The following is a 23,715-nucleotide window of genomic DNA, read 5'->3' on the forward strand; positions in this document are numbered from 1 at the left end:
GAAATTTTAATTAAGAACTATAATTGGAATAGCTATATTCATCTTGGGTTCGAAGAGGTAGAACAATTTGTCTTATTTATGGGAGCCTCTGAGATAGAATCCTTCATGGTTAAAAATTATGAAACTTGTGTTGTTTGTAAGGACCTTAAAGATTATGTCTCTTCTATCCTTAATTTTTGCATAGAAAGCTACAGTGATAATCCTTATATCATTGATTATAAAGAGAGACTCATTAATGCACAAGAATGCACTCACAATTTGCAGGAACCAGTGGAAGAAGAAATTGATGAACCTGAAAGCTCATTGGATGAAAAAGAGGAGGAAATTGATGAACCTGAAAGCTCATTGGATGAAAAAGAAGAGGAGAGTGATGAACAAAAGGAGTAAGAATGGATTAGCTACCCATGCCAACCTTCTAATGAGAGTAACTCTTTATCTCTTACACTATTTGATTGTCCTCCATGCTTACCAAAGGAGGTTGAATGTTATGTTCCTGTGGATTCTCTTGAAATATTCCCTATGAGTAAAACTTGTGAGAATAATTATGCTACTGTTATCTATGATAATCCATGCTACTTTGATAAATCTTATGATAATGCTTTGTTTGTGCCTGATGTCGAAATGCATGGTATTAAAGAATTTGGCTTGGCAAATGTTTATGATAAATCTCTAGATATGGTCCTGTGTTACTTGATAATATTAATTGTACTACTAACTAAAATGGGATTGGAGAAGTCTTGACTTTATGTAGGAGTCCCATATCTCTTGAGAATGATCAATCATCTTGTTATATTATTGATAAAAGTTGGTTTGAAAGTTTTAATCCCGCTATTTTTGAGCTTGATAAAAATTATATGTTTGTGGATCATGAAAAGCATGATGTATGTGATAGTTATGTTGTTGAGTTTGTTCATGAAGCTACTGAGAATTATTATGAGAGAGGAAAATATGGTTGTAGAAATTTGCATGGTACTAAAACACCTCTCTATATGCTGAAAGTTTGAAGTTACTCTTGTTTTATCTTCCAATGCTTGTCACTTTGTTCTTCATGAATTTATTTGTGTACAAGATTCCTATGCATAGAAATTGGGTTAGACTTAAATTTGTTTTGAACTTGCCTTTTGATGCTCTTTTTTGCTTCAACTTTTATTTCTTGCGAGTGCATCATTAAAATTGCTGAGCCCATCTTAATGGCTATAAAGAAAGCACTTCTTGGGAGATAACCCATGTATTTATTTTGCTACTGTTTTGTTGTGTCTTGGAAGTTGTTACTACTGTAGCAACCTCTCCTTATCTTTATTTTATTGCATTGTTGTGCCAAGTGAAGTCTCTAATAGAAGGTTGATACTAGATTTGAATTTCTGCGCAGAAACAGATTTCTATCTGTCACGAATCTGGGTATGATTCTCTGTAGGTAACTCAGAAAAATATGCCAATTTACGTGCCTGTTCCTCAGATATTTATGCAACTTTCATTAGTTTTGAGTTTTCTGATTTGAGCAACGGAAGTACCTCTTAAAAATTCGTCTTTACTGGATGTTCTGTTTTGGCAGATTCTGTCTCTGTTTTTTGCATTGTCTCTTGTGGACTTTAAGTGAGGCTTTCTAGACGTGGAGAGCTGTAGCTAATGTTTTATTGAGTTCTTGCAATGTGTCACTATAGGACTAAGGTGAATTAAAGTTTTTTGAGTACTAACCCCTCTAATGAAGTTTATGAGAAGTTTGGTGTGAAGGAAGTTTTCAAGAGTCAAGAGAGGAGGATGATATATGATCAAGAAGAGTGAAAAGTCTAAGCTTGGGGATGCCCCCGTGGTTCATCCCTGCATATTTCAAGAAGACTCAAGAGTCTAACCTTGGGGATGCTCAAGGCATCCCCTTCTTCATCAACTTATCAGGTTTCTTCTATTGAAACTATATTTTTATTCGGTCACATCTTATGTGCTTTGCTTGGAGCGTCTGTGTGCTTTTATTTTTGTTTATGTTTGAATAAATTCGGATCCTAGCAATCCTTGTTTGGGAGAGAGACACGCTCCGCTTTTTCATATGAACACTTGTGTTCTTCGTTTTACTTTTAAGGTTCAATGACAAAAGTTGGAAGCTGTTGCATTTATTGCTATTTGGTTGGAAACAAGAAAATGCCTCATATTGTCTTGGATAATTTGATACTTGGCAATTGTTTTGAGCTCTCAAGTAGATCATGTTTAAGCTCATGCATCATGTAGTTTAAACCTATTAGTGGAGAACTACCGTAGAGCTTGTTGAAATTGGTTTGCATGATTGGTCTCTCTAAGGTCTAGATATTTTCTGGTAAAAGTGTTTGAGCAACAAGGAAGACAGTGTAGTGTCTTATAATGCTTGCAATATGTTCTTATGTAAGTTTTGCTGTACCGGTTCATACTTGTGTTTGCTTCAAACAACCTTGCTAGCCAAAGCCTTGTACTGAGAGGGAATGCTTCTCGTGCATCCAAAACCTTGAGCCAAAACCTATGCCATTTGTGTCCACCATACCTACCTACTACATGGTATTTTCTGCCATTCCAAGTAAATACTTCATGTGCTACCTTTAAACAATTCAAAATTTATTATCTCTTATTTGTGTTAATGTTTTATAACTCATGAGGAAGTATGTGGTGTTTTATCTTTCAATCTTGTTGGGCAGCTTTCACCAATGGACTAGTGGCTTCATCCGCTTATCCAATAATTTTGCAAAAAGAGCTGGCAATGGGGTTCCCAGCCCCAATTAATTAACCTTCATTAATAATTCTCTTCACATGTTTTGCTCTGATTCATCAGTAAGCAACTTAATTTTGCAAATAGACACTCCTTCGTGGTATGTGAATGATTGGAAGGCACCCGAGGATTCGGTTAGCCATGGCTTGTGAAAGCAAAGGTTGGGAGGAGTGTCATCCATAAATAAAAACTAAAGTACATGTGTAAACAAAAGAGAAGAGGGATGATCTACCTTGCTGGTAGAGATAACGTCCTTCATGGGAGCCGCTCTTTGAAAGTCTGCTTGGCAAGGGGGTTAGAGTGCCCACTACCATTCGTTGACAACAACAAACACCTCTCAAAATTTTACTTTTATGCTCTCTATATGATTTCAAAACTTGAAAAGCTCTAGCACATGACTTAATCCCTGCTTCCCTCTGCGAAGGGCCTTTCTTTTACTTTATGTTGAGTCAGTTTACCTACTTCCTTCCATCTTAGAAGCAAACACTTGTGTCAACTGTGCATTGATTCTTACATACTTGCTTATTGCACTTATTATTCTACTTTGTGTTGACAATTATCCATGAGATATGCATGTTGAAAGTTAAAGCAACTACTGAAACTTATATCTTCCTTTGTGTTGCTTCGATGCTTTTACTTTGAATCTATTGCTTTATGAGTTAACTCTTATGCAAGACTTTTGATGCTTGTCTTGAAAGTACTATTCATGAAAAGTTTTGCTATATGTTATCTATTTGTTAGCAACCATAGATCATTGCCTTGAGTCACTTCATTCATCTCATATGCTTTATAATAGTATGATCAAGGGTATGTAAGTAGCATGTCACTACATAAATTATTCTTTTTATCGTTTACCTACTCGAGGACGAGTAGGAACTAAGCTTGGGGATGCTGATACGTCTCCAACGTATCCATAATTTCTGATGTTCCATGCTTGTTTTATGACAATACCTACATGTTTTGCTCACACTTTATAATGTTTTTATGCGTTTTCCGGAACTAACCTATTAACAAGATGCCACAGTGCCAGTTCCTATTTTCTGTTGTTTTTGGTTCCAGAAAGGCTGTTCGGGCAATATTCTCGGAATTCGACGAAACAAAGACCCAACATCTTATTTTTCCCGGAACCTTCCAGAAAGTCAAAGGGGGACCAGAGGGGAGCCCTGGGGGCCCCACACGTGTGGTCGGCGCGGCCCAAGGGGGGGCGCGCCGCCCTACTGTGGGGAGGCCCCGTGGCCCCTCCGACTCCGCCTCTTCGCCTATTTAAGCCCTTTCGACCTAAAAACTCGATACCAATTGACAAAACTCCAGAAAGACTCCAGGGGCGCCGCCGCCATCGCGAAACTCCGTTTCGGGGGACAGAAGTCTCTGTTCCGGCACCCTGCCGGCACGGGGAAGTGCCCCCGGAAGCCATCTCCATCAACGCCACCGCCTCCATCATGCTCCGTGAGTAGTTCCCCCATGGACTACGGGTTCTAGCTGTAGCTAGTTGGTATTCTCTCCCCCATGTACTTCAATACAATGATCTCATGAGCTGCCTTACATGATTGAGATTCATCTGATGTAATCGGTGTTGTGTTTGTTGGGATCCGATGGATGATACATTATGATTAGTCTATCTATAAAGTTTGTGAAGTTATTGTTGATGCAATCTTGTTGTGATTAATGCTTGTTGATGACCCACGAGTATAGGGGATCGCAGCAGTCTTCGCGGGTAGTAAAACCCAATTTATTGATTCGACACAAGGGGAGACAAAGAATACTTGAAAGCCTTAACAACGGAGTTGTCAATTTAGTTGCACCTGGAAACAGACTTGCTCGCAAGAGTTTATCAGTAGTAACAGTTTTATAGCAGTAGCAGTAGTGAAATAGTAGCAGCAGAGTAGCAGAGAAAGCAGTAGTGATTATAGTAAATAGCATGATTAAAATACTGTAGGCACGGGGACGGATAACGGGCGTTGCATGGATGAGAGAAACACATGTAACAATCATAGCAGGGCATTTGCAGATAATAATAAAACGGTGTCTAAGTACAAAGCAATCAATAGGCATGTGTTCCAATTATAGTCGTACGTGCTCGCAATGAGAAACTTGCACAACATCTTTTGTCCTACCAGCAGGTGGCAGCCGGGCCTCAAGGGAATCTACTGGATATTAAGGTACTCCTTTTAATAGAGTACCGGAGCAAAGCATTAACACTCCGTGAACACATGTGATCCTCACATCACTACCATCCCCTCCGGTTGTCCCGATTTCTGTCACTTCGGGGCCATTGGTTCCGGACAGCGACATGTGTATACAACTTGCAGGTAAGATCATAAACAAAGAATATCATGATGAAACAATAACATGTTCAGATCTGAGATCATGGCACTCGGGCCCTAGTGACAAGCATTAAGCATAACAAGTTGCAACAATATCATCAAAGTACCAATTACGGACACTAGGCACTATGCCCTAACAATCTTATGCTATTACATGACCAATCTCATCCAATCCCTACCATCCCCTTCGGCCTACAGCGGGGGAATTACTCACACATGGATGGGGGAAACATGGCTGGTCGATGGAGAGGCGTTGGCGGTGATGATGGCGATGATCTCCTCCAATTCCCCGTCCCGGCGGAGTGCCAGAACGGAGACTTCTGGCTCCTGAGACGGAGTTTCGCGATGTGGCGGCGTTCTGGAGGGTTTCTGGCGACTTCGACTTCTCTCCGTGCGTTTTTAGGTCGAAGGCAATAAGTAGTCCGAAGGAGGGCGTCGGGGGCCGACCGAGGCCGCCACACACTAGGGCCGCGCGGGCCCCTCCTGGGCCACGCCGGCCTAGTGTGTGGGGCCCTCGGGCCCCCACCTGGCTTGCCCTTCTGGCTCCGCCAATATTCTGGGAAAATAGGACCTTCTGCATAAATTCCGAGGATTTTCCTGAAAGTTGGATTTCTGCACAAAAACGAGACACCAGAACAGTTCTGCTGAAAACAGCGTTAGTCCGCATTAGTTGTATCCAAAACACACAAATTAGAGGCAAAACAATAGCAAAAGTGTTCGGGAAAGTAGATACATTTTGGACATATCAACTCCCCCCAAGCTTAGCTTATTGCTTGTCCTCAAGCAATTCAGTTAACAACTGAGCGATAAAAGAACTTTCACGAACACATTTGTTCATATGATGTAAATATTCTCATGCTATGGCTAACACTTAGGTAGTTCATAATAAGATGCATGCAAATAAGATCATCTAACAGCTATGTCAATCATGGAGAGGTACCAACAATTAATAATAAGCATCATGAATCATGTCTATAAGCAGGATTGCAATGTTCATAAAAGAGTATGATAAAGTGGTATCTCGCTTCCCCATATTTGATCAGCAAAACATAAATGCTCAGGCACCTCTGAAGTTCATAGAAAGACTAGAAGTAGTGATTGTCAAAAGATAAAAGCATCAAAGTTATACCACAATCAATCATATTTTGAGACGAGCATATTGTACTAAGAATGACAGTTGTGCTCTCAAGATAGTGCTCAAAGAAAGGATGGAGACACAACATAAAAATAAAAGATTGACCCTTCGCAGAGGGAAGCAGGGATTAACATGCGCTAGAACTTTTCATTTTTAAAACAGGAGTAAAATTATTTTGAGAGGTGTTTGTTGTTGTCAACGAATGGTAATGGGTACACCAACTACCTCGCCAACCGGACTTCCAAGAGCGGCTCCCATGAATTATTTTTATGTTTATGTGGCACTCCTTCCAACCTTTCTTTCACAAACCATGGCTAACCGAATCCTCGGGTGCCTGCCAACAATCTCATACCCTGAAGGAGTGCCTTTTTATTTTAGTTTTATTATGATGACACTCCCCCCAACCTTTGCTTACACAAGCCATGGCTAACCGAATCCTTCGGGTGCCGTCCAACAATCACATACCATGGAGGAGTGTCTATTTAGGTTAATTAATTTGGGACTGGGAATCCCATTGCCAGCTCTTTTTGCAAAATTATTGGATAAGCGGATGTGCCACTAGTCCATAATGAAAGTCCGTCAAGAGTAAATGACAAGGTTGAAAGTTAAACACCACATACTTCCTCATGAGCTATGAAACAGTAACACAAATTGAGAAGCATTTTGAAAGTTTTAAAGGTAGCGCATGAGAATTTACTTGGAATGGTTTGAAATGGCATGCATAGGTATTTATGGTGGACACTTTGGAACAACTTGGTTTTCAGGTGTTTGGAAGCACGAGCAGCGTTCCCGCTCAGTACAAGTGAAAGCTAGCAATAGACTGGGGAGCGACAAATCAAGAGAGCAAAGAATCGTCATAATCATGCTTGCGGCAAAATAAATTAACGGAGGCATAAAAGTGATACAAGAACTCTGAAGCAATGTAAATCATCGAGGCTTAATTGACTTTTGTTCAGTCATATGCATGCGTGAGCATGTGCCAAGTCGATATAAATGAATTATTTAGAGGAGGATACCACAATGCCATACCTACTTATGAATAAAACAATGCAAGCAAACATCCATGATATGCTACTCATATTAATAAATTGGAGCTAAACATGAGAGATCATGAACTACTAGACTTTCTCAAATGACATATACCTCACATGAACCAACTAAGCATGCTCACATGGATGAGTATATGTACAAAAATGAAAACAAATAGAGTTCATACCAGCCTCTCACCACAATCCAATTGTCGTAGATCGTCATTATTGCCTTTCACTTGTCACTACAAGAAAAGTTCTGATAGACAACGTCCCAAAATCATCAACTAAGGGGCATTTTTCGTCGCCTATGGGCCTAACCCGACGATATGGGTTCTGTTGTCGAAACTGCGTCAGGCAAAGTCCTACGACGATTTTTTCGGTCCGTCGCGCTTGGGCGCCCTTCCGCCACGGAAAATCAGACCGTTGCCCAAGTGTTTCCGGGAGCCCGTTGACTGCTGACGTCATGCAAACTAACACGTGGCAGACGCCGTTAACTGGCAGTTAACGGCGTTAACCGGCTGAAACCCCGTGGTAGATGGTAGGCCCACACGAGGCCTGCCACGTCTTAAGCGGGCCGGCCCATTAAGTTTGCGGGCCGGGCCAGCTGACTTAGTTTGACCGGTCAACTATATGGCTGGGCTGGTCCATTAGTTACGTGGGCCGGGCCTAACCTCTAAGGTTGACTGGTCAAAACTTTAATGGGCCGGCCCACTAAGCATGTGGGCCGGGCCGAATGCACTCGTTTGACCGGTCAACAGGCAAAAGGGCCGGCCCACAAGACATGTGGGACCCACTTTCTTGGTATCGGGCCGGCCCATTTACAAAGTGGGGTCCACATTAAGGCAACTGGGCCGGCCCAATTAGCATGTGGGTCCCACTTTCCTGCTATCGGGCCGGCCCATTTAGTATGTGGGGTCCACATTTGATCAAATGGGCTGGCCCAACAAGCCAGTGGGCCGGGCCAAAAGCACCGGTGGGTCCCACTTTCCTGTTAAAGGGCCAGCCCATTTAGTATGTGGGGTCCACCATATAGCAAGTGGGCCGGCCCAACAAGATAGTGGGCCGGGCCAAAAACACAGATGGGTCCCACTTTCCTGTTAAAGGGCTGGCCCATTTAGTATGTGGGGTCCACCATATAGCAAGTGGGCCGGCCCAACAAGATAGTGGGCCGGGCCAAAACACTGGTGGGTCCCACTTTCCTGTTAAAGGGCCGGCCCATTTAGTATGTGGGGTCCACCATATAGCAAGTGGGCCGGCCCAACATGCTCGTGGGCCGGGCCAAAAACACAGGTGGGTCCCACTTTCCTGTTAAGGGTCCGGCCCATTTAGTATGTGGGGTCCACCATATAGCAAGTGGGCCGGCCCAACAAGATAGTGGGCCGGGCCAAAAACACAGGTGGGTCCCACTTTCGTCTTAAAGGGCCGGCCCATTTAGTATGTGGGGGCCACCACAAAAGCAATTGGGCTGGCCCAACTAGTTAGTGGGCCGGCCCAGTAGTGGGTGGGGTCCACCTTAAAGCAAGTGGGCCGGCCCAATAAAAGTGTGGGGTCCACAAGAATCAAGTGGGCTGGCCCAATAAGTAAGTGGGCCAGCCCGTTTAGTTGTCGTTTATATGCCGGCTTAATAGGCGCTTTAGGATTTTGCGGGCGGCACATATGTGATTTCGCTTAATTGGGCCGTTTAAGGGATGGGAATTCGTGATTTAGCTATCGAGAATATTTACGCGACATTGATTTCTCGTGGATAGCCTCACTTACCACAAGCACCAAAGAAAAAATGCGCGAAAGAACTATAAAAACTAACTAAATATTACATCAGCTGCAAGGCATTGAAAAAATATTACATAACCCAGAGAAATTGAATGGTAATTAAACCTAGCAATACAATGAAGGGATCCTGGCAAATCTTTTAAGTTGTCCATGCAAAGCACCTATATCTGAAACAAAGACATTACAAGTTAAGACAGCAACAATGGAAAGGCAAAGACACTACAATATTGTTTGCCAAAGAATTTGGAACTCATCATTTCGTCGTTATAACAAGATCATTGTAATGCGCACAATAAGCAAACAAAGAGTGCATGCCGCATACCAACAACCAATATAACAGAGCATGTTAGAATGAAACAAATAGACTTACTATCGTCGAGTCCCATGCAAACCAACATGTTCAGGAGTACAAAATTGGCATGAACAACATAGTAGCAGCTATAAATTTTGTAACAACGATCGAGCAAGATGAAGTTATGATGGCTACATCTACAGAGCAGGGAATGTAAACCAAAAATAGAAGTTACGATGGCAAAAGCTAAAGAGGAGGGAATGTGAACCAACATGTGCCAAGTGCAATTACTTCATTTTGGCCGTGAACTAAATAATACTCCTGAACTTATAGTGAAGGGGATGCAAATCAAGATGTTTCGGGATATAAACTTGTAATGAGCAACACATAGAGGATAGTTAATGTTGGAGCTTAGGATGGACAAGATACAGAATATAGTGGGATCACCTGTGAACTTGTATAAGAGGGAATGCAAACCAATATGTTCAGCTTTCCATATGTGAGCGTCATGCCAAGTCAGAGAAACAAGTCAATAATGCAGCTTTTGAAGAACAAGATGGCACGCAAAATTATTATCTAGTAGTATGACAAGTATATTTGTACTACATGCTAGATAGCAGAGTGATAGCATGCCAAACTAAGTCCTTACTTTGTTAGCTTACAATGAACTAGATACAAAACAATGGCATCACCTGTAGTACAGGGAATGCAAGCCAACATGTTCATGGAGTAAAAAATTGGCACAAACAACATAGTAGCAGGCCATAATTTTTGTAATAACGGCTGAGCAAGATAAAGTTATGATGGCTAGATCTACAGAGTAGGGAATGTAAACCAAATATAGAAGTTACGATGCCAAAAGCTATAGAGCAGGGAATGCGAACCAACATGTGCAATTACTTAAAATTGGCCATGAACTAAATAATAGCAGGATGTTACTATAATACCTATAATTTTTGTAACAACGACTGAGCAAGATAGAAGTTATGATGGCTACATCTACAGAGCAGGGAATGCAAACCAAAATGTTCAATCGCTTAAAGTTAGCAATGAAGTAGAAAATAGCAAGGTGTTACGGTCATAGCTAGGAATGAACTAAAAGAGCTTCAGACAAACAAGCATCTGAACCCAGAACATGGCGCTAAAACAAGGGACTTACATTAGGAGAAGCACTCTGTGGGAGTCACAGCAGATCTTCCTGGGGTTGATAGATCCGGTGATGAAGTACGCTACATGTGCTACTTGGGGTTGGAGAGACGGCCATTACACTTCATGGTTACTCATCTCATCTGCAAAAACGTAACGGCACGTCGTTAGCACAAACAGGTTCCCCCAAGATTAAACAAGAACTTGCAGGCAAGCAATAGAAAAGTGACAGTAGAAGAGTTTAGATCATGCACGGCGCCGGTGAAGCAGATCCGGTTAATGCACAGTGGTGTCGGTGAGCTAGATCCGATGCGGTGGACGACGGATCCGGCGAAGCGGCTCCGGTGGGGTGGACGATACCGCAGCTGAAACGACTGCGGTAGACTGCTGGATGAGTATATGGTTTCGAGGTTCGGCGGGGATGATCCGGTCCGGTTGATGACGGCGTCGATGAAGCGGCTCCGGCAGACAGCCGGATGACGAGGATCGCAAGGCCTCGGGTAGGACAGGGAAGTCCGGCGGGGATGTTCCGGTGCGGTGGCCGTGTGGAGGTGGGAGAGAGAGGGACTTGGGAAGTTCCGGTGGGTGGTCTCAGAGGAGAGAGTGAGGGAAATGAATTTTTTTTCGGGGGGTTTCCGGAGCTAGGGAGGTGGTGATCGAAACAAAATGCCGGGTAGACCCCCCACCAACCGACTTATACATGGACATTGTTGTCATCTTTACGAGGGTAGAATGGGAAGTTAGAAGCGTGTGAAATATTTGTATTTTTCGGGCGGGAAGTTTTGCCGCTGGAATGAGATTTCGAATTTGGCCACAGTCCAAGTACTAAGTAATACAAAAATATGAGACCGTACTAGTACGGCCAAATGTCACATCAATTCATCATCACGTTGAAAATCGGTTACCACGATCATAATTATTGGCCGTTGGCACATCAGTTCTCCAACGCTTGATCCAACGGTCAAAGTTCCTTTTTTTTAAGAGAACGGTCAAAATTCATTGGATTCGCTCGGGAACTGCGCGCGCCAAAACGAGTCTGACGAAGATGTTTCTAGAGTTCTCACGGACGCGCCTTGGCGATACATTGAATGCAAATCTTGCAAGGTCAAAAAAAAATGCAAATCTTGCAGGATCGTATGTGGCTGCTATGAGCTGAAGTACTCCATGAAACCATGAACATACATGTAGATGGGAATCCCATGTAGACGATCTGAAGAACGACCCGCTGCATCTTTCACAAATCCATCTACATGACATGATAAACTTTAATTAAGAAGCAGCCACGTAACAATTATTGCCCAAAATCTAACGGGTTCGACAATAAGCTGGTAATTATCTATTATATATAAACACCAAAAAAATATAGCAAGTAAGAAAGGAGTGTCAATGCCACCAGGACTTACAAAAAAAAAGGAATTAGCACTTCGTAATCTCTTTGTTTTTACACATACCTTCTGCTCAGGAATCCAGGGCCTAGGGTCACATCAAGTCATAATCAGAAACCAAAGTCGGTTCCCATGTTCTCCAATTCAAAACGCGTACAAAATATTTCAGTGTGTGAAATAATTGTATTCAATAGGCAGGAGGTATATGCTACAGTGTTGAGATTTTGAATTAGACGGTTGTTAAGCTATTGATTATATGGAGTCGAAATTTGGTAGTATACATAAGTATCTTTGTTCACAACTCGCCTGTACAGAAGCAGGAACAGCTGTTGTGTTGCAGCACAACACAAAGGAGAAGCACTGTTCCGTTCATTGCACTCAATACAGCGATGAATGAACCAGACCAGTTGACAAGCTTCTAGACCTGGGCTATATGTAGAAAGCTAGAAATCAATGGATCACAGAAAATCATCAGTGTCAAGCTTTAATGCACTAGCCAACACGACCAAAATTCCGAACTTGAGACTATGGGCTCTGATACAATGTCAAGCTTCATCCACGAGCCAACGGAACCACAAGTCAGAACTGATGGAAAGGGCTAGGCAATCCACTTATAATATTAACAATCAGCAGGGTTCCGGTTCAAAAAAAAATCCACATCACAACAAGGAAACGACCACCAAGATCATAGCAATTGCAGATAAATGCACCTACGAAATATGCTCAGACTAAGGAACCATTTTACAAGACGAAGGTAATGACCTGTCACTGTCCCCGTTCATCTCCAATTATCTATCTTATACTCTTCTTACTACTTACTAGCATTCCTAACCTGCTCCCGTAGGGCCTCCTTCGTGCCGCTATCGTTCTAAAATTGTCGACTTCTAGTCATAGCGCAGCTGATGCAGCTCGTTCTACTTGGAGTTGCTCCTCTAGAACTTGAGCATGCAAATACTTTGACTTGGACATGGACTTGCACTTCAACAGTCCAAAGATTCCGTAAGAAAGTGTTTTTGGCAATGCCTTTCTTTTTTATTGCCATAGAAAATGCCTTCACACATTCTTCATCGGTTTTTTCCAGACCGTTTTTACCGGGTTTTGCCATCTCTAATTTCATATCTTCCTGCAAAAAATTCAGTTCGTACACATGTGTAAACATGATAGTTACTACAGAGAAACTTGCTGATAGTAGATTTATCATGTGTATGACCTACTTTTATTCCTACAGTTTGGCATGTCTGATTCACATCACATGAATTTTAATAAACATATATAATATCATATTGACATGTAATTTACTACTCCTACATGTTGGGATGTGAGTCGTCACAAAATTTCAATCTTTTAGAAGACTTACAAGAACACTCTGTGCGACTTCTCCAATCACTTCAAGTTTGTTCTTCTGGCATGCTTCAAAAATCTCTGGCAGAGTCATCTCTTTGTTTGGTTCCCTTTTACTTGCATTATGTAACATCTGCATTTTAGTACTACCATTTATAAATCGAATAACGTGGTTGAAATGGAGGATCATAATATAAGCTGCACACTGGTGTATATACTCTGCATGATCTTTTACTAAAATATTTCTAAATAGCAGTATAAAACAACATGTCCTTACTTTTTGCCGAATGTGCACTATAAGGTTACGAGATCCCGTACGGCTAGGTAAAGTAGTTTACCGCGGTTTTTCTGATTCTGTTTAGCCAAATTCTGCAAAAAGGAGACTAGTGAGACACTGCTATAAATAAGAATCCAAGATGTGATCTGGTCTTAGTCTTACAAATCATACCATATTCTTTGGATCAGACCAGTGCTTCACAAGATCTCCCCACTGTTTGTCGGTCATTTGCTTAAAAGGAGATATAGTTGGAACACTCCCAGTAATCTTTCCAGTGAAGTATTTCTTCTTTAGCCTGCTGCGATACTGGCGCAGACGATCGAGAATAGACTCGTTGAGAACATGCTTTACTTCCTCTTGGTCCTCATCGAACTCGAACCTTAACTGTTCACAACAATATAAACCGTTGGTGCGATATACATAGAGCCAACAACAAGCTAGAAGGAACGGGACGTGCCAATGTGGTATACTAGTATGAGTAACATTACCAAGAGAAAGATGACTTACGTGTAACCTGTGCACTAATTTTTCAAAATGCGCAGAGGTGTCTACGTGCTCTTTCCATGTTGGGAAGATAGGAATTTCATTCCTGACGAAAATTCCTACATCCGATGCTAATTTACAAGATTCTTCGGGTCCAAAGGGCCTTCGCCACCTACGATAGATGAAAGGCGAAATCTTGATTCCATCCCAGCAAGCTTAGCTACGAACATTTTCCCTACTGTTGGGCCCCTCGTTTTTCTTGATCGTGGTGCAACTACAAAGTTAAGCATTACATCAAGCTATCAAGGTAGATATATATATATTTATATATATATATATATTTATTTATTTATTTATCTATAAAGTATAACTTTATAACGGAGAATGAAACTATAAGCATTGGAATATGTACCTTCTTCGGTGTGGGGCTCATCCTGAGGGGAGTTGACTATGGCAGGACTACTAGGGGTCCGTGGGCGCTCATCAACGGTTTGTTGATGTTGTGCTAGCAAGTGTTTGGCCAGTTGTGGTTGTGTCACTGGGACTGGTACAAAGGTGTCCTTGGGCAGTATTTCCTACCACAGCTACTGCTGATCCCAATTGTGGCTGAGAAGTTGCCGTGGAAACTGGTTCTGCTGCCAATTGTTGTTGAGAAGTTGCTGTGGAAACTGGTTCTGCTGCCAATTGTGGCTGAGAAGTTGCTGTGGAAACTGGTTCTGCTGCCAATTGTGGCTGAGAAGTTGCTGTGGAAACCGGTTCTGCCGCCGATTGTCGCTGGTTGATCGGAATGGTAACAGTGGCTGATTCAACCTCTTGGGGTGTTCACCATGTTTTTTATTTCAGTACTCTTAGCATTTTCGTTATTTTCTTCAACTAGTGCCATGAATCGCTGAGACTGTCTAGTAGCAGAAGCAGGTTTCTTTTTTGGTTGCAGCTGTTCTATCACCGATTCAGGTGCATATTGAATGGTCTTCCTCTCATTGGTGGTTCCTGCGAAATTCTTACTTGAAGTCGCAGATTCCTAGCACACATAAACGATATTTCAGTCTACGTAAGTCCCATATATGATGATATGCAAATGGGATAGAATGAAGAACACGAACGGATGACGTGCATGCTGAAACATATATATGATGCATTAAGGAGACCTAGAGGTGGCATGTGAACATGTTTGGTGGGATTCAGGATACAAGTATACAACACATGGAAGTTGCAACAGATATCTCAAAGTAAAAACACAGAAATCACCTGGTGGGGTTGAGGAGAATGGTCAGGCAAGGCATCTTCCTGAGTCAGCTCTCCAAGAGGCTCAGCAGGATCAAATTGTGAATCATAACATTGTTCTTTATCTTTGGGGAGGGGAAAGGGTTCTTCTCCGATTTTGTTCAGGTTTGCACTAGAGGCAATAGCGTTACAAATGCTTGTGCCCACACGGCTTGCATATCTTCTACATATATTCCGTATCCGTTTCTCTTTTAATTCATTCTTCTGTATTGCAATAATATCTAGCATGCATTACAAAAAAATGCTAATGAGATGGCGGTGCAAGTAAGCAAAAAAATACTTTTCGAAATCACATGCATAACGAATGCGGCCATATCAACCTTCTTGGAAGTGGGCGCGTGTACGCTTTGGTTTCCTGCCGTGGACCATGGGGGCGCCCATCTCTCCAGTCCGGTGGACGGAAGGAGTAGGGGATTAAGATACGAGAACCCGGCGATGGTGACTGTCGCTGACAAGGCGGCGGTGGAAGTCGGCTACGGAGGAGCTCGTATGGTACAGTGGTCGTCGGTGGGGGTGGGGGAGGTGGAAGCTACTCCGGCTTGCTAAAAAGCAAGGGAGACGGCGGAACGTCGTCGGTCACTACGGTGGCCGATGAGAAGGCAGTAGTGCTGGTGTGGGAGTGGGACAGTGGGCCGGCGCCGGCGTGTGAGATGATCCGGTGGGTCATGCAGGGTGGAAGCGTGAGAGAGAGAGATGCGGGGTTCGGCGCCGCCGGTGATAGGTCTGAATTGAGCGGTCCGGGGGGATAAGATCGACACTGTACTTATTTCACATCGCTTTGAATTTTGCAAGCGGGAGGGGGGGGATTTCGGCGGGAATTTTGCGGCAGAGTTGAAATTATTACTGGTTGGTGGAAAACTGTGGAACCCTAGCCTACGAAATCCCAGGTCTGAAGCTGAGGGTCCTTTTGGTGTGGCTTTTTGGCTTTTGGATTTTGGAAGCCAAAAGAATATAATATTTGTTTTTGGCTTCCAAAATCCAAAAGCCAAAAAGGCAAAAAAAAAGCCACAACAAAAGGGCCCTGAGTATGTTCGGGGTCAAGGGGATATGCTTGTTGGTTCTTGGGTGCATATGATCTCTTTATTTCGAAATTCATCTTCTATACATTTTGAAAAATGTCAAAAAAGAATAAAACGAAAAATGCATGTGTACTTCTTCGCTTGCTTTATACACATAAAATATTTCAATGGAAAATCGAATAGTAATTTGGGCTATGTAAAAAAGAGTTACTCCGTAAAAAAAAATGTGCTAACCATAAGGCTTTTTATGAGACATGTTTTCTCTCTTTTTTTACATCGACCATGAAAAAAACTTGTTTTTTTTACATCAACCATGAAAAATACTTTTTTTTACATCGACCATGAAAAATACTAGGAATTTGCTAAGAGCATTCACAACGTGTAGCCAAAAGTGGTTCCATATTTGATTTTTGGCTTTTGGAACTAGTTCCATACATTGTAGAGGTAGTTCCAAAACCAGAAAAACAAGGAACCGGAGCAAGTAGGTGCTCCGATGCCAAATTTCACTTTTGGCCTTTGGAACTAGTTCCCTACATTGTGAGAGTAGTTCCATATTGGCTTTATGGGAAATAAATCCTATACGACCCTGCTACTGCGACCCGGGCGGTGGACCAAATCTCACACCGCTCATCTGAAAACAACCGCATACCTGGTACCAGATCCCAATATGATTTGCTACGTGTAGGATAGAGGATATGGTCTACCGGTCGGGTCGTACATGCTCTGGTCGTATAGGATTTATTTCCGGCTTTATGTGTTGTTTTAGCTTGATGGCGGGTCCCACGTTATAAATATTTGGAACCACTACATTGTGGAGCTATTGCTATATTTCACACCAAAGCCAAATTCACCATCGTATCAGATTTGGCAATAGCAACATTGTGGATGCCCTAAAGTTATATTTTCCATCTTGTACACAATTAAAAATATCTTTAAAACAAACAAATCTCTAATGTCTAGGTGTACCATCTCTACTAGTACTAGTATATACTAGTAAATTACACGTGCCTTGCACGTGAGAGCTCTTTTTTTTAGTGAAACAACTTCGACGCAGGATTTTGTGAAGCTTTTTAACTTAATTGGTCAAACATGCGAAGCATGTGCCATTTACTTGTACAACTTTATCGGAAAAAATTTACTTGTACAAGCTAGTTCCCCTAAGTACTACCAACACATAAGTAAACAAAAGAACCAGGGACATCATCAACTGAAAACAACAATCTATTCATATAGCGGCTCTTGCATCACCCTTTGAAAATCATCTACCTGCAAAGATGAGTGCAGAGTTTCTGCTCGTGCTTTCACCTGTTCCAAGATCTTCCAGTTGATCTCATGGACATCTGCATCAGCCAAAGCGGTAACCAAGTTGCCAGCCACTAGCTTCTGCAGATCAGCAACAGCATGTAGGCCATCTTGAATTGTAGAATTCCATCCTCGGTTCATTTCTTTGTTCCGCCAAGTGGCCACATCCAAGTCCTTTTGAAGACGCCTAATCTTAGCTTCCCCATTGCCACATCCTTCTGTTTTGTTCCTACAAATGTTTGCATCACTGGAACTCTGGACATCTGTGCTACAATGCTGCTTGGCAGGGACATGAGCAGTCACTTGCTTCTGCGATTTGCCATGCATAAAATCAATCAGCAGATTAAAAGGAAATATGTTGGTTGATTCATGTCACCACTTTGAGCAACCCATGAGTTTCTAAACCTTAAATGGAGTCTAAAACATTGCAATAAAAGGGTGGGTGCATCATTTGGATGCAGAGGCCGGGGCGACCCTATTTTCAAGAAAAAATTAGGAAATCTGAAATCTATATCTATATCTCTACCATCTATACCACTCCACTCCAGTTGACAGTTTGATCTCTTTCAGTACATTAGATTATGTCATGTTTAAAACACTATTATAAAATTACCTCCTTAATGTTGAGCTCAGGAGGATCCAGATGTGCTGATCCTAGGCGGCCCCTCAAATGATTGCTTGCTAGAACAATAGGACCAAATCCCACCTCCTTTCTACCAATGTCTGCATCACTGGCGCGCTCACTGTCTTTGTTAGGAACATGAGCAGTGGCTAGCTGCTGCAAATCAAAGTTCATCAAATCAATCAGCAAACAACACATATGAAATTTGAGCAGTGCGGCTAAATACCTTCTTCAGCAGCTGCCCCACGGAATCGTCCTTTTGGCGGCACATCACACGGGTGAAAAATCTCGGCAACGACTTGGGGTGCGGTGATTTTGTCCCATTCCACAGTATGCCGAGCTTGGCTGCAATTATCTTATTCTGCAAGATATTTTGCCTCCAAGATTCTTCGTAGGCATTCTCGAGGGGAATATCTAGCAGGCATTACAAAAAAAAAACAGATGCTAATAACAAGCAGTGGAAGCAAGCAATAAACTAGTCTCGGAAATCAAATACATAACAAAAGCTGCCGGACAAAGTGTTCAACCTTGGTCGACTGGGGAGGTGGCGCGTTGGCCGTTCGTTTTGGTTCGGTGGATCATGGTGGCGCTTTGTGTACCGATCTCGCCAGCCGGTAAGATGAACCAGTGAGTCGGGGAAGCAGATCCGACGAAGCGGACGGAGTGTGGTTGACGGCGTCGCTGAGCTGGCTCCGGCGCGGTGGATGTCGGCTACGGATGGAGGACTGAGAGGGAGCGAGACGGACTAGGTGCGAGGTAGGGAGAGAGGCCCTTGCTTGTCCGTGGGTGGGGCTGGATATAGGGGAAATGAAAGCCCTAGAAGATAGCATCCTGCTAATATCCTAGTACAAAACAATTGAACTAGAAAATCCCACCAATATATGGTGCTGAATTGCGGGCGGCTCATAGCTTGTGCACAAATAAAATGGGAAAATCCAAAAAATGTACTAGTTCAACAAAAAAAAAACTCTAGTGGCAAAGTCGCTAGCTCGCCATGAGAAGATGCACTCCGCCAAAAAAATGTCATGAGAAGCTAGTTTGCTATGGATCTTGCATTAACCCTGCTCGATAAAATGGTGGGCACAAAAGACAAGCTAAATCAAAAATAATGGTGGTAGAAAGATGTAACTCTCAAATGTAAACTCTACTAAACAGGGCCAGCTCAAAAACATGCCTCATATTATTAGTACTTCCTCCGGTCCATATTAACTGCCACTAAAATGGATGTATCTACAAATACATCCATTTGAGTGGCATGTATATGGATAGGAGTAGTAGATCAAGGAGTTGCGAGACAGTGGAGGAAATGAGGTGGGGAGGAGGAGGGTGACGACCAGACCCCCACCTCCACGGCACCGCATAAATAGAAGCTAAAATATGTGAAACAGTGGAGGAAATGAGGTGGAAGGTCTTCTTTTTAGCCCCAGCGTCACCGCAGATCAGGTGACATGCACCTATTGCATGTCACCGTGTGACATGCGGTTTAAATTCAAATTTGAACACTGCGAACAAATCTGAAAAAAATCATGCATGTTCATAGATATTAAGATAACCCCTAAAAAATTCAAGTCAAAATTCGAAACATACATCGAGAAACAAAAAAGAGAAATCTGTCATGAATAGTTCCCGAATTCAAATCTGAGTTTCTCTGTAGACTATTCACATCTGAGTTTCTGTTTTTTGTTTCTCGATGTATGTTCCGAATTTTGATCTGAAATTTTTAGGGGTTATCTTAATATGAGCTGTGAACGTGCATGATTTTTTCAGATTTTTTCGCAATGTTTAAATTTGGATTTAGGCCGCATGTCACACGGTGACATGGTGCATGTCACCATGTCATCTAGCTACCGCTCGAGAAATGGAGCCCCCCTCCGCTGGGCTCCATAAAAGCTTCACTGCTCGTGTCAGACTGTTGAAGACACTGGCAAGTGCATGTCAGGGGGACAGAGAATAAATTTCGTCCACGCGTCGGCGCGTGCTGTCTACCCCAAACCCTAAACTCTGTCTTATGAAGTCAAAGCATGCATGAAGAGAAGTGGTTTTTGGTTTCAAACATGGGAATTTCAAAAACCCTCTCAAGAGCTACATTTTGGAGTGACTAATTTTTCATATTCATGATTTAAACTTGTTTAAATGGGCATAAAAATGGGCATAAAATTCAAAATAAATCAAAATAAATGAAACACCAAGGCACATAGTCTTCTTATGTCATATAGTAAGCATTCAATTAAGTTGATAAACAAAGTCTAGACATACTCAAACCAGAAAAATCATGTATCTACCCCCTAACCCTAAACTCTGTCTTATGAAGTCAAGCATGAAGAGATGTGGTTTTTGGTTTCAAACATGGAAATTTCAAAAACCTCCCAAAATTCAGCTTCATTTTAGAGCGACTAAGAAGGATCGATGCTTACCTTTTCATTTCCATGTTTTAAACTTATTTAAATCTTAGTCAAACCTAGGATTTGACCAAGATTCAAATGGGCATAAAAATTCAGACAAAAAATCTAAAGAATGAAAAACCAAAGCACATAGCCTTCTTAATTATGTCATATAGTAAACACTCAAGTTGATAAACAAGGTCTAGACATATTCAAACCAGAAAAATCATGTGTATATCTACCCCTAACCCTAAACTCTGTCTTATGAAGTCAATCATGAAGAGAATTGGTTTTGGGTTTCAAACATGGAAATTTCAAGTACGTCCCAAAAGCTTCATATATTTTAGAGTGACTAATTAAGAAGGATCTTGGCTTACGTTTTCATTTTCATGCTTGAAACTTGTTTAAATCTTGGTTGAACCTAGGATTTGACCAGAATCAAATGTGCATAAAATTCTTAAAAAAAATAGAAAAATGAAAAACAAAAGCACATGGTCTTCTTATGTCATATAGTAAGCATTCAAGTTGATAAACAAGGTTTAGACATATTCAAACCAGACAAATCATGTATCTACCCCCTAACCCTAAACTCGGTCTTATGAAGTCTAGCATGAGGAGAAGTCGTTTTGGGTTTCAAACGTTTAAGCCAAAAGCCCCATTTCAAATATTTCAAACTTATTCAAATTTGGTTCAAATTTCAAAGACACACAAGTTATAGCACACATAGTGCATACATTCTCACACATACTGCACTAGATGCTAACCCGGCCTATAGTTTGAGGCCATTGGATGAGGTCGAAAAAATCTTGGATTAGAAATGGGGTTGTTCGAACCCCGTAGTTGGATTTTTTGAACCTTGATCTCGTAGTACTTGGGCAAAACCCTAGTTTAACCTATTTAATTATAGATTCGTAGGTCGATTTTTCTACTATGCAAAGCACATGTGTGTTTGCCCGTCGAGTGAAACTCGGAGGAAGAGGGATCACTCGGAAGGAGAGAAGAAGGGAGAGAATTATGTGTCTCCCCTTTTTCGGGTGATGATGTTGACTTTTGTGCAGGGTTTGTCAGTGAGCAGGAGGTGCGAGCGAGCGAGTCGAGCGAGGCCGAGAATGAGAGAGATTTGTTTTTTTTGTGAGAGGGACAACCGAAGGATCCAGAAGGACCCACAGACTTCCAATACGCATCCTGATGCGTCTTCTCTTGACAAAGAAAATGGCTGGGAGTTTGCGTACCTATTGCACGTGACTTGTGCTCACTGAAGTGTGGGACCTCACGCATGGGCACCACACGTAAGTGACAGACCTGCTGGTGTAAAAGCTCGGTTGATTATTATAGTGCATTAGAACAAAGTTTCCTATGGTTTCAAGGGTAGGAAATCCAAGTTAACTCATTTACATGACATTTTTTTTTCCATGAAGCAAAGTTAACGCACCTATCAATTGGTACATTTTGGAGTGACTAAGAAGGATCCAGGCTTACTTATTCGTTTTCACGTGTAAAACTTGTCTAAATCTTGGTCAAACAAAATTGGCGTAAAATTCAAAAAAACAGAAAAATGAAAAACCAAAGCACATAGTCTTCTTATGTCATATAGTAAGCATTAAAGTTGATAAACAAGGTCTAGACATATTCAAACCATACAAATCATGTATCTACCCGCTAACCCCTAAACTATGTCTTAAGAAGTCAAGCATGAAGAGAAGTGGTTTTGGGTTTCAAACATGGAAATTTCAAAAACCTCCCAAAACTTCATTTTAGGGTGACTAAGAAGGATACACGCTTCCCTTTTCATTTTCATGTTCTATACTTGTTTAAATCTTGGTCAAACCTAGGATTTGACCAAGATTCAAATGGGCACAAAAATATAAAAAAAAGCACATAGTGTTCTTATGTCATATCGTAAGCATTCAAGTTGATAAACAAGGTCTAGATATATCCAAACCAGACAAATCATGTATCTACCCCCTATCGACCCTAAACTTCGTCTTATGAAGTCAAGCATGAAGAGAAGTGGTTTTGGGTTTCAAACATGGAAATTTCAAAAACCTCCCAAAATTCAGCTTCATTTTAGAGCGACTAAGAAGGATCGATGCTTACCTTTTCATTTCCATGTTTTAAACTTATTTAAATCTTGGTCAAACCTAGGATTTGACCAAGATTCAAATGGGCATAAAAATTCAGACAAAAAATCTAAAGAATGAAAAACCAAAGCACATAGCCCTCTTAATTATGTCATATAGTAAACACTCAAGTTGATAAACAAGGTCTAGACATATTCAAACCAGAAAAATCATGTGTATATCTACCCCTAACCCTAAACTCTGTCTTATGAAGTCAATCTAGGATTTAACCAAGATTCAAATGGGCATAAAATAAAAAAACAGAAAAATGAAAAACCAAAGCGCACATAGTCTTCTTATATGTCATATAGTAAGCATTAAAGTTCATAAATAAGGTCTGGACATATTCAAACTAGCTAGACAAATCATGTATCTACCCCCTAACCCCTAAACTCTGTCTTATGACGAAGTCAAGCATGAAGATAAGTGGTTTTGGGTTTCAAACATGGAAATTTCAAAAACCTCCCAAAAACTTCATTTTAGGGTGACTAATTAAGAAGGATACAGGCTTCCCTTTTCATTTTCATGTTCTATACTTGTTTAAATCTTGGTCAAACCTAGGATTTGACCAAGATTCAAATGTGCATCAAAATTCCAAAAAAATCAGAAAAATGAAAAACCAAAGCACATAGTTTTCTTATGTCACATACATATATATAGTAAGCATTCAAAAGTTGATAAACAAGGTCTAGCTAGACATATTCAAATAAGACAAATCATGTATCTACCCCTCTAAAACCATAAACTCTGTCTTATGAAGTCAAGCATGAAGAGAAGTGGTTTTTGGTTTCAAACATGGAAATTTCAAAAACCTCCCAAAATTAAAGCTTCATTTTAGAGTGACTAGTGAAGAAGGATCTAGGCTTACCTTTTCATTTTCATGTTTTAAACTTGTTTAAATCTTGGTCAAACCTAGGATTTGACCAATATTCAAATGGGCATAAAATAAAAAATAAATAAAATAAAAAACCAAAGCACATAGCCTTCTTATGTCATATAGTAAGCATTCAAGTTCATAAACAAGGTGTCTAGACATATTCAAACCAGAAAAATCATGTACCCCCTAACCCTAAAC

At 41.4% G+C, this 23,715-nt stretch overlaps 1 protein-coding gene across 1 annotated transcript; it reads right to left on the reverse strand.

Moving 5' to 3' along the window:
• Positions 1–16,804: 16,804 nt before the first annotated feature.
• On the reverse strand, positions 16,805–19,005 carry LOC127348989 (uncharacterized). The gene is made up of 5 exons (XM_071818197.1): positions 18,667–19,005; positions 18,366–18,553; positions 18,131–18,295; positions 17,683–17,826; positions 16,805–16,846 (listed from the first exon to the last, which is right to left on the reverse strand). The coding sequence occupies exons 1-5, from the start codon at positions 18,719–18,721 to the stop codon at positions 16,805–16,807; spliced, it is 594 nt and encodes a 197-aa protein (XP_071674298.1). The 5' UTR covers positions 18,722–19,005.
• Between the last annotated feature and the right edge of the window lie 4,710 nt (positions 19,006–23,715).

The sequence above is a fragment of the Lolium perenne genome, chromosome 4 (genome assembly GCF_019359855.2).
Source record: "Lolium perenne isolate Kyuss_39 chromosome 4, Kyuss_2.0, whole genome shotgun sequence".
In the NCBI taxonomy this organism is placed as follows: domain Eukaryota; kingdom Viridiplantae; phylum Streptophyta; class Magnoliopsida; order Poales; family Poaceae; genus Lolium; species Lolium perenne.

Excerpts from the sequence above, each read along its gene's own strand:
- LOC127348989 (XM_071818197.1), bottom strand. The coding sequence starts at position 18,721 with ATGATCCACCGAACCAAAACGAACGGCCAACGCGCCACCTCCCCAGTC. Across the intron at positions 17,827-18,130 it reads CTGAGCTCAACATTAAGGAG|AAGCAAGTGACTGCTCATGT; the intron begins GTAATTTTATAA and ends GGCAAATCGCAG. Across the intron at positions 16,847-17,682 it reads GTCTTCAAAAGGACTTGGAT|ATGAGCGGTGTGAGATTTGG; the intron begins GTGGCCACTTGG and ends GGTTGTTTTCAG.